At 55.3% G+C, this 11,798-nt stretch overlaps 1 protein-coding gene across 2 annotated transcripts; it reads left to right on the top strand.

The window, feature by feature from the left end:
- The first annotated feature begins 692 nt into the window (after positions 1-692).
- Positions 693-9,749, top strand: ENPP7 (ectonucleotide pyrophosphatase/phosphodiesterase 7). 2 transcript variants are annotated; one of them, XM_061144624.1, is made up of 6 exons: positions 693-1,119; positions 3,702-3,847; positions 4,958-5,584; positions 6,219-6,504; positions 7,108-7,222; positions 8,050-9,749. In XM_061144624.1, exons 1-5 carry the CDS (start codon positions 867-869, stop codon positions 7,188-7,190), a joined length of 1,395 nt encoding a protein of 464 aa, XP_061000607.1. In that variant the 5' UTR covers positions 693-866; the 3' UTR covers positions 7,191-7,222; positions 8,050-9,749. The 2 variants fall into 2 exon arrangements, with proteins under 2 accessions (XP_061000607.1, XP_061000606.1); XM_061144623.1 differs by having other exon boundaries at positions 7,519-9,749.
- Positions 9,750-11,798: the final 2,049 nt, after the last annotated feature.

Raw genomic sequence — 11,798 nt, 5'->3', positions numbered from 1 at the left:
CACCGTCTGTCTCCTTCACTGCTGTGTCCCCAGGACTTAGAATGGGACCTGGCTGGCAGAACATGCTTCATAGGGAGTGAGAAACAGAGACAGAGATAAAGAGACAGATGGAGAGAAAGTGAGTGAGAGAGACAGAAAACTGCACGATGAAATTAGTGGTCGCTCCCGACACCGCCCTGTCCGTGAGCACAGTGTAACAGGGAGGCCACACTTCTGACCATCTTGCTGGTGAAATCCAACAGTGAGGTTGCCCATGCCTGTACCCTCTGGGGGTCCTTGAGGCCTGAGAGGGAGGGCACTGCAGGCACTAATCCAGGTTGGAGCTCTGCCTGCCCCACTGTAGGAGCCCCCTTAGCATGGGCAGGAAGGGGAAGAGGTGCTCCCCCAGGCTGGGGGGTCCCCATAGACAAGGCCAGCCTCCTGAACCCTGAACCCACAGCCCTGGCCCAAAGGCCTCCCCATATTATGGTCTGGAGGAAGGGTCCCCATCCGGGTGCTCTGGGACAGAGTGAGCCCGGCACAGGGACCCAGAGTTGCTATGAGAGCTGGGGTGGGGACACAGGCTTTCCCAATGGAATGAGTCGGTTCTGCTCGCCACGCCTTCCAGAATGGTCCCCATTCTCCCTGGAAAGACACTTGTGCACGAAGGGGGCGGGGCATCAAGAGCCGCTGTCGATAAAGGCAGATGCGCCCGAGGGCCAGGCCCAGGGTGGTCCAGACACAGCAGCCAGGGGCCACTCTCTGAGGCTCGTGCAGAGTCTCGGTTCAAAGACGCGCAGGATAAGAGCTGCCCAGTGACCCTGGGACTTTGCTCTGCTCCTCAGCAGAAAACTTCCCTCAGCACTTGCCTCTCTGGAGAACCCATCATGGGAGCCCCAGCTGTCCTCCTTGCCGTGGCCCTCGCCACCCTCCTGGCTCCAGCGTCAGGGGCGCCCGTCCGCCAGCAGGCCTCCCGGAACAAGCTGCTCCTGGTATCCTTCGACGGTTTCCGCTGGAACTATGACCAGGACGTGGACACCCCCAACCTGGATGCCATGGCACTGGACGGGGTGAAAGCTCGCTACATGACCCCGGCCTTCATCACCTTGACCAGCCCCTGCCACTTCACTCTGGTCACTGGTGAGTGTTGGCCTCAGATGGGGTTTGGGGTTGTGGGGGGGCAGCTGAGAATCCAGGGAACCCACAAAGCGAACCACAGTGCGGGCAAGGAGCCTCGACCCGGGGGGCACACAGTGCAAGGACAAAGGTGAGGCCAAGGAGGGGACACCCTGACTGGGCAGACATGACACGGCCGCAGGGGGTGTCAGGAACCCTTACCGTCGGTGGCAAGCGATAGAAGGCAGATAAAAAAACACCTGGAGGTTTCATCTTAAATGGGGACCACACCCAGGGCGGCAACCCGGGAGGGCTTCTGGTGGAGGTGAGTGTGGCCAGGATTCAGAAAAGCAGGAGAGTTGAGCCTGAGGCTCCTGCTCTTTCCATTGCTTGCTCCCAGCCACCCTCAAACCCACCATTGCTCTATTTAGGCCAGAAGCCTAAAATCCAGGTGTCACAGAGCCACACTCCCTCCAGAGGGTGGAAGGGAGGATCCTTCCCACCTCTCCCAGCTTCCGGGGACCCAGGCGATCCTGGACTTGCAGTCACAGCTCTCCAATCCCTGCCCCCTGTCACACGGCCATCTCCCCTCTGTGTATCTCTCCTCTTCTTGTTAAGGACACCGGTCATCGAATTTGGGGCCCACCTGATCCGGAATGCCCTCATCTTTTCTTTATACATATTTTATTTATTTGTTTATTTGTGGCTGCACTGGGTCTTCATTGCTGCACGTGGGCTTTCTCTAGTTGCAGTGAGAAGGAGCTACTCCTCACTCAGTGCCGTGAACTTCTCATTGTGGGGCTTTTCTCGCTACAGAGCACAGGCTCTAGGCGCCCAGGCTTCAGTAGTTGCAGCATGCAGGCTCAGTAATTGTGGCTCGCAGGCTCAGGAGTGGTGGTGGCACACAGGCTTAGTTGCTCTGCAGCATGTGGGATCTTCCCAGACCAGGGATTGAACCCATGTCCCCTGCATTGGAGGGCTTCCCTAGTAGCTCAGTCGGTAAAGAATCCACCTGCAATGCAGGAGACCCTGGTTCAATTCCTGGGTCAGGAAGATCCCCTGGAGAAGGGATAGGCTACCCACTCCAGTATTCTTGGGCTTCCCTTGTGGCTCAGCTGGAAAAGAATCCACCTGCAATGCGGGAGATCTGGGTTTGATCCCTGGGTTGGGAAGATCCCCAGGAAAAGGGAAAGGCTACCCACTCCAGTATTACGGCCTGGAGAATTCCATGGACTGTATAGTCCATGGGGTCACAAAGAGTCAGACACGACTGAGTGACTTTCACTTTCCCTTTCCCCTGCATTGGCAGGTGGATTCTTTACCATTGTGCACCAGGGAAGTCCCCAGGATGCCGCCATCTTAACAAAACTAATGACATCTGCAAAGACCTTATTTGCAAACAAGGTCACATTCAGAGGCTCTGGGTGGACATAACTTTGAAAGTGAAAGTGTTAGTCGCTCAGTCGTGTCCCACTCTTTGCAACCATATGGCCTGTCCATGGAATTCTCTAGGCAAGAATACTGGACTGGGTTGTCATTCCCTTCTCCAGGGGATCTTCCCAACCCAGGGAATGAACAAGGGTTTCCTGCATTGCAGGCAGATCTTTTTTACCATCTGAGCTGCCAGGGAAGCATGACTTTAAAGCATGTCACTCGTACAGACAGCTTATTCTCACACCAGCATTTTCATGACCAAGGCCCCTTCCACACGCAAGCAGAGGTCCCTGGTGCTCCCTTCTGCATGTCACCTCCTTACTTACCACATCACAATGGGGAATATGAAGGAAGGAAGTGGACTCTTCAACACCCCTCTTTTTCTACTTTCTGAACTCACATGGAGGCATTGCCATGAAAAAAATTTTTTTTAAATTTTGAGGAACCACCATACTGTTTTTCATAGCAGCTGCACCGTTTCACATTCCTACCAACAGTGCACAAGGTTTCCAATAGAGCATAGTGCTTTGAGGGCTTTTTGTGGTTTTTAAAAATTTATTTATTTAAATTTATTTATTTGGCTGTGTCAGGTCTTAGTTGCTGTACACCAGGTCTTTGTTACGTCATGTAACAAAGGGATCTTTTGTGGGATCTTTTGTCGCCGGACACAGGCTCTCTAGCTGTGGCTCGAGTAGCTGCGGGTCACGGGCTTAGCTGCTCTGTGGCATGTGGGATCTTAGTTCCCTGACCAGGGATCAAATCCACGCCCCCTGAATTGCAAGGCGGAATCTTAACTATTGGACCACCAGGGAAGTCCTGAAAAAAACAAGTTAAAAAAGACACCTTCTCTTGGTTCATTTATCTTCCTGCCTGAGATTCCATTTCATGGCTGGGCCATAATTGATTTAATTAGTTCTCTCCAGAGAGCCAGCCAGGTTGCTCCCAATCTCCTGCTAAAACCAACGAGGCTGCAAACGATATCCTGGAACATGTGTATTTATGCCTTTGTGGGAGTTCAGCGGCAGGACAAGCTACTCAAAGTGGAAGCAGAATCTCTGGGCCAGGGTACGTGGCTGTGGTGGCCCAGCCCAGCTCCCAGAGCCACAGGTGCTTCCCTGCCCCCTGCCCTGGCTGTGCCGTCCCTCCCACCACCCCGCTCTGCCATCCCACAGGCAAATACATCGAGAATCACGGGGTGGTTCACAACATGTTCTACAACACGAGCAGCAAGCTGAAGTGGCCCTACCACACCACGCTGGGCATCCAGAAATGGTGGGACAACGGCAGCCTGCCCATCTGGATCACCGCCCAGAGGCAGGTAACGCTGCACCCACACCCAGTTGGACAGATGGAGCAGGCGGGAGGGGGACCTGGCCGAGCAGGCCGTGGCCACGGCATGACCACGTGACATCCACGGCAGGACCCGGGAGTTCAGTGCTCCCAGCATAGAGAGGTGCTGAGCGGGGCCGCATGGGAGATGGGAGCCGGGCGCCTATGGGGACCCACCAGTGGCTGCACAGGCTGCCCTGTCCTCCCTGGGACCCAGAGGGATTGTTGCATTCTCCTGACTGGATGGAAAACTGGGCTTCGGTGCTGGGGAGAAGGGGGCCTCAGGGAAAGTAATGTCAGTCCACTAACAGGCAGGGAACAATGAAATGGCTTCATCCTGGTTCCCCTCTCAGGGCCTGGCAGTCAAATTTTAAAGGGTGAAAGTAAGAGGTGGGTCATCCCAGTGAAAAACCCAGAACCATAGCCTCCTGCAATGCTCTGGGCTTCCTGACAACAAACTCAATGGATGATTTCAAGGTGAGCCCAAAATAAACTTCACAGGCAGGGTGTCCACTCACATCTGAGTCCCCTCACTTCAGAAGGAGCTACATACACCAGGCTCCCTTGCAGAAAGCATAGCCGAGAACTGACATCTCAAGGTGGACATGATGACCTGAGGCAGTGGACAGCTGGTGGCAAGGACAGATGGATCTGTAAACAAAACAGCAATTGGTTTATGGAGAGACAGATGGATGGCCGGGTTGAAGGCTAGAAGGGCAGGCAATGGAGGGGCTGATGGACGCATGGCAGGAGACATCGGGCTGCAGGTCAGAAGCGAGAGCTCACAGAGCAGCGCTGTGACCTCCGGCCACGGTGACGATGAGGACACAGCATATCTGGGGACACTTCTATATCCACTATCTCATCAGTGCTGAGTCCACTGGGCACCTTGCTCTCTCCTCTATAAAATCAGTATCAGCCCTAATAACATAAGATAAGAGCTATGAAAGGTCTTTCAGAAAATACAAAGGCCCGTGGCTGCAGTCAGGAGCAGGGATGGCTGAGTGGGCAGACTTGGGGGCAGGCAGTTGGGGCAGATGTTTCAGCGGGGGACAAGTGGGAGGCGGCCCTCGACTCTGATGCCACCTTCCCCCCGCAGGGCCTGAAGACCGGCTCCTTCTTCTACCCCGGCGGGAACGTCACCTACCAAGGCGAAGCCGTGACGCTGAGCCGGAAGGAAGGCATCCTACACAACTATAAGAATGAGGTGGAGTGGAGGGCCAACATCGACACAGTGATGAAGTGGTTCACGGACGAGGGCCTGGACCTGGTCACCCTCTACTTCGGAGAGCCGGACTCCACGGGCCACAGGTATGGCCCCGAGTCCCAGGAGAGGAAGGAGATAGTGATGCAGGTGGACAGGACTGTAGGCTACCTCCGGGACAGCATCAGGAAGAGCGGCCTGGAGAGCAACCTCAACCTGCTCATTGTGTCCGACCACGGCATGACCACCGTCAACAAGATGGCCAGCGACCTGGTGGAACTCCACAAGGTCTCCAACTTCAGCTTCAAGGACATTGAGTTTGAGCTCCTAGACTATGGACCAAACGGGATGCTGCTCCCCAAGGAAGGAATGCTGGAGAAGGTGTACGAGGCCCTCAAGGACGCCCACCCCAGACTCCACGTCTACAAGAAGGAGTTCTTCCCCAAATCCCTCCACTACGCCAATCACTCCCGGGTCACCCCTCTGCTTATGTACAGTGACCCGGGTTACGTCATCCACGGGGTGAGTTCCAGGGTGCAGGCACATCTCTGCCCTGCTGAGTCTCTCTCCAGTTCTGTAAAAATCACTCCCCTGTTTCTAGTCAGACCCCAACTTGAGGCGTGTCAGCCTCCAAAGGGACACACCCACACTATGCAACAGGAGTTGGGGTGTGTACATGTGTTGCGTACCTGTGTGCATGGGTGTGCATGGATACACGTGTTTGTGTGTGCACGTGCGTGTATAGGGTAAAGTGGGAAGGCTAGCTGTAAGAGTGACATAGAAGAGGAGAGAGAGCTCAGAGAGGCTGAGAGGGAAGCAACATGCAGAGCAGGGGCAGGATTCTAGGAAAGGAAGTACTGATGAGTGGGCGCCCAGCCATGGAAAGGAGCGCGTCCTTGGCTGAAGCTCCGCCCCCTTTACGTGGGTCTCCATTCATGTTTCTGGGTCTCCACTGAGGCTCCTTCTTTGGGCCACTGATCTTTAGGGCTGAGAATTCAAAGACACGGAGGCTCAGAATCTTTCCCACCCCGGCCCCATTTGAACTCCCTCCAGCCGTCCTCTGCAACCCGCGGCCCGGCAGGTGGTGCTCCTCGGAGAGGGTGGGGTGGGCTGGAAGGGTCAGCACAAACTCACTCAGGACCCTCCCTCCTGGCAGAGAGTGAACGTGCAGTTCAACAATGGGGAGCATGGCTTTGACAATAAGGTCATGGACATGAAGACCATCTTCCGGGCGGTGGGCCCCAGCTTCAAGAAGGGCCTGGAGGTGGAACCCTTCGAGAGCGTCCACGTGTATGAGCTCATGTGCAAACTGCTGGGCATCGTGCCAGAGGCCAACGATGGGCTCCTCAGCACCCTGCTGCCTATTCTCCAGGAGACCAACGACGGTGTCCTGAGCACCCAGACACCCACACTCAGCCCCTCGCTGACCACGACACCCTCAGGTGTGCCTCCAGGCAGCTGCAGGGGATGGGGGCCTGCAGAGCCGTAACCAGGGTGCCCCGCCAGCCACTTGGTGCCGCCTGCTCCTTCCTGTCCCTGGAGCCTGGGAACATCTGGAGTCCCTGACATCCCATGGCACCTGGCACCACACAGGCTGGAGAGCCGGTGGATGGGTGCAGCCTTGTTTAAGATGGGGAGGCTGAGGGCCAGAGGAGCTGGCGGTTTGCCCACTGGACACGCTACCTCCAGGCTCCATGGCCACGTGAGGACTCCTTCCTCTGTCAGCCTCCCCTACACACATCCTTGCCCCCACCCTAACCCATCTCAGGGGCAAAGGTCACCCAGGAGCTGGCAAGGTGGCAGCTCTTGGGGGCACTTGGCTGGGGATGGGCAGGCCTCGCTGGGCAGGGGCTGTGAGGGATCACACTGAACACAAGCCAGGAGGCCAGTGCCGCTGGGGCAGGTGAACAGGGCGGCGGGGTGGGGTGATGATGAAACCAGGGAGATGTGGGGGCAGCCTGGGGACACCTCACCTGCCATTAAAGAGTCAGGGTGAGGAACATGCTCCCACTTCTCTCATTCACGAATCCTCTGACTTTCCTTAGGGTCTGCCCTCCTGCCAAGCGGCTGGCCTCCCTTGGTGTTGGGACTGCTGGTGGCTGCAACTCTCCTGGTCAAGGTCGCATAACACCCACTGCTCAAGGATCAGAGGCCCAGGAGGTGGGGATGTGAGGAAGTTGGAGTCATTATGCACCCCCGTGCCCCTACCTGCACCCACCCTGTGCCCTCCCAGGTCCAGTTGAGGGTCAGGAATTCCCATAGGGCCCTCCTCAGTCTCCACTTGACATGGGTGCCTCCATGCACTGTCCATGCCCCCACCCAAATGCCCTCTACTCCTTCCCTCCAGGTCTGTCTGCTCCATCTCCTCCACCTTCATCTCCTCCACCTGCTCCATCTCCTCCACTTTCCCCTGCCCCATCCCTTCTTCCCAACCCAACACACACCTGTCCTTCCAGGCCCATCTCTTCCAAGAAGCCTCCAGAAGCTGCAAACAGGATCTGAGCCTGCTCCTGCTGTGATGATCTACTGGATACAGATGGGCCTGTCTCCTCAGTAGACATGGGACCAGGCCTACATGCCTCCGTGTCTCCACAGCCCCAGCCTAGGCTTGGCCATCATCATGGCCAAGCAATCTTGCCATCAACATGCTAGCAATCTGACCCCTGCCCAGGTTTAGATCTCTGGGGGCATAATCTGGTTCACTGGCCCACAGCCCCCAGATTCCCAAGATGCCCCCATTCCTTCCCTCCTTCTCCTTCTCCTTCAAGCCCCCTTTCCACCTCCTCCTCTCCTCTCAAAGCAGAACCACCCCCATGACAGCACGGGGCGGGGCGGGGGGTGGGGCATGGATGGGGAAGGGCGGTCACCGAGTGCACAGTGATGGGGAGGGGGTACCTGAGTGCCCTCTTGGGAAGGTGCAGCAGGCTTGGTGGTGGTTGTACTAGGACAGAAGCCTCAAACACTCACACCCCAAACTCCATCTCCAGTGGGCGATGAGGAGCCTCTGCCCTGGAGCTCCCAGCCCTGAGTCCGCACACCTCCAGCTGAGGGGCCATCTCCATCTCCAGGACCAGGTCCTGCCCGCAGGCCACCAGGAGTGCACCGCCAGGCAGAAAGCACGGATGGGAATAAAGGACCCCACTGGCTGTTACCAAAACATAGTGACCAATGTGGGTGCAACTTTTTATTCTAAAGCCTGCTGGTTTCTTATAGTCTTGCCACTTGGATCCAGGTTATAATAAACTCCTAGTTTCTTAGGAGGCTGACAAACACAGGGGAACCTACCCATTCTTGCTGGGAACAGGCCCTGGCTGGACTGCCAGCAAAAGCTGGTAAAGGCTGGGCTCCCCATTAAAAAGCAAAGGGGGGGATGAGAACTGATAGGAAACCAGAACTCTTTGCCACATTGCTCAGCTAAAAAGAAAATGCTGCAAATGGTAGAATGCCATTGTGGCGGGGGGCGGGGGGGGGTGTAAATCTACACATAAGACGTATCCTTAGAGAAGTTTCAAGAAAAGGTGAGTATTGACTGGCTTCAGAGGGGACCTGGGTGGCCAGGCCAGGAGCAGGGGGCCATGTCCACCACCTAGTGCCTTGGACATTGTCAGTATTGAGCCACTTCAAGGACTGTGCACTCACAACAGCTTTCAAGAGCATAGACTTTGGAGTCAGACCAAGTACTGCTCCAGTCTGTCCCCATGGCCTGAGGGGAGTAGTTTACCTCCCCCAGCCTCAGTTTCCCCATTTGGAAAAATTGTCCATGTCTCTGAGATTACCCCAGGACGAAGCACCGAGACAGGTGATTCTTAGATAGTAGCCACGGGGATAATTAAAACCCTACTATGGGAGATGCTAAAGTTGTTAAATTCAGCTCTTGCGTATAAATCCAGCTATAACAATGACAGACACATTCTTTGAAGGACGGGTTTGTCAGGATCTGTCTATTCCCTGTCTATGAATCCCTCCTTTCCCTTCCCCGGGCCTCTTACTTCTACCTGCAGCTTGAGCCCCATCTCCATCTGCAGGATCAATCCCAACCTGCCCTCCACAGCTGCCTAAGCACCGGCCTGGAGCTGGAGTCCTGCCTGACCGGAAAGGCCCTGTGGCTCCCTGGCCCTGCATCCCATAGTTGTCCTGGAAGGACTGCCCCACCCCCACCACCCGCAGCCCTACTGGGATACCCAGGCCCTCCTGGCTGCCCACACTGGCTTCTGAATCTGGACAGGCCCAAATCAGGCTGGAGGAAACCAGTGGGTGAGGTATCCCTTTGCATCCATGTACATGGAGCAGTGAGCGCTCACAGATGTCAGCATAACCGCCATGACCCCCATCTCTAAGAGACACCCAACCTTTCACCAAGAGCCCACAACGACCATGGCCAGACTAGCCTACTTTCCAGGGACGAGCCAACAGATATTCTGAGAATCACTCTCGATCAGCTTTCTCAAACAGAAAAGAAAAAGAGAGAGAAAAGAGAGATACCTGCCTTATATTTGTTTTTATGATTACCTTCAGCTTGGGTGAATGCTACTGATTTTCCATTTGTGTTCTGTTATTTTCTAAGTTTTTTCCTTTTAAAAGTAACTTAAGTGAAAAAAAAATGAGTTGATTTAAAGAAAAATGTTGACTGATAGACACAACAAAACAAAAATAATAAAGGAGGTTTTCCAGAGTCAGGATAACCACACTAGTTGTCCACGCCCCTCCCTCCTCCCCTCCCTTCCCACAGCGTGGCCAGCCCAGGATGCTTCTGGAGGGCAGCTCTCAGCCTCCCCAAGGCCAGTGTCCAAAGTCTGCCCCCCAACCCCTCCACAGAAGTACACTGGATTTCCACCCTGCCCTGCACCCTTCTCAGTACCTATCAGAGGAGTTCAGGACTCCATGGAAAACTAATGTTGCAGTTCTCTGTACAAAGTTCATTTTACTATTAGCCTGACTAAAAGGGTCTGGAGAAAACCCCAGCTGAAACAAAGCCATGCACTGCATTCTCAAGCCACATGGACATGACTGGGGACTCTCTTGCATATCAGCCACACACAACTTCCTGTTTTCTCAGAGCCTTTGTTGAATTTGGCCAGTCCAGCTGCTGGCAGTAATGGATGAAACGTTCCCGAGTAATGACCGGGTAGTTCATGCCTGGCTGGGTGTATGACTGGGGCACTGAAAGCCCCCTTTGTCAAGAAGCCCCATTCTTTAGAGTCAGTCCTGCACACTGCCACCAGGAGGCGGCGCTCTTGGGCTCCTCAACACCCCTTGAAGTCTTTCTCAAGCAGCATCTGAAGTTGAGAGGAATTCAGAACCTCCTTTTAATCCAACTTCTGCTCCTCCTTCTCTGAAATAGCCACACTCCTCAGACCAGCCTTGGGGATGTGGCCAAGAAGTATTTATGCTTCATCTAGTTTTAGATGGATCCCCAAGCAAAACACAGGATGTTCAGAAAAAAGAGCTAGAACTTTCCCCACTAGGTTTGTTTTAGAATCCCATGATGGGAGGGGTCATGTAGCCCCATGTTTAGCACAAGGGTCACCGCAGATCAGTGCTTCTCACATTGGTAGGTCTGGAAATGGGCCTGAGAATTTACATTTCTCTCTAGTTCCCAGGTGATTCTGATACTGCTGGCCCTAGCACTACACTTGAGCATCTTTGCACTAGATAAAGGTTATGAATGAATGAATGAATGAAAAGTGATCTAGACCAACCTCCTCCCGTTACACAGGATAAGAACTGAGGTGGCATCTCCCACCGGCTGGCTCTGAACAGAGGTGGGAGGGGAGCACAGGTATATCAAAGCTGGTAGGCCTGGCCAGTCTTTTCCCACAAAGGCTCTACTGGATGGGAGTGAAGTCTGCTTTCCAGAACCTGTGAGCTGCTCCCCTCTCCGCTGAAGAGAAGCCTGTGCCAAACTCCCTTCAGCCCTTCCCAGGTTTTTTCATTTGTCCTGGGACCCAACAGGAGCACCTGCGGGTCATAAAACCCGATAACTGCTTGTGAGGCTCCCGGCCACCTTTAGAACGCGGGGGTGTCTCCCCTGAGCAGGATCCGAAGCGCCAAAGACTTGCTGCGCCTTCACACCTGGAAGCAGCAAGGGCTTTGTAAACAGAACTCGCTGCGAGGTGAGACAGCAGGAATCCTTTGGGCCCCGCCCCAGGCCTGCCAGGCGCCCGAGTGAGGACCCCGGGTCCCCCAGGCATGCCGGGGAACCGAGGAGGCGGCGTGTCCAGTACCTAGCCTGGGCGCCTCATCAGATGCCTCCCCCACCCGCCCCCCGCCCACCTCCGCCGCGGGAGCATCTGTTGCCATGGTTATCTGCCGCACTTGGTCCAGCCCGAGCTGGTGGTCCTGCGCGCGGCAAGCGGAGGTCGGCTGAGCCCCAAGCTGGGAGCGCAGCCCAAACCAGACGGGACGCGAACCCGGAGCGCTGCAAATGCTCGCTGTACACTATCACAAGCAACTGCGACGCTCCACACTCATCTCACCCGCAGCCGCATGTAACATACCCCACCCTCTCCACACACCCCACATACACACAATGCACGCCACACACACGCAGACACACTCCATACGTGTTGAGCACACTGCATGCACCTCATACAAAACACCATCTTACTCCACATCCCAGCCATATACGCATACACGTACAACATACACAAGCGCGCGCGCGCGAACACACACACATCCCACACTCGCTCGGGGCCCGAACATCAGAGGATACGCGCTCCCAACAGGCGCCCCCTAC

The sequence above is a fragment of the Dama dama genome, chromosome 5, assembly GCF_033118175.1.
Source record: "Dama dama isolate Ldn47 chromosome 5, ASM3311817v1, whole genome shotgun sequence".
NCBI lineage: Eukaryota > Metazoa > Chordata > Mammalia > Artiodactyla > Cervidae > Dama > Dama dama.
This window is presented reverse-complemented; position numbering and strand designations above follow the sequence as displayed.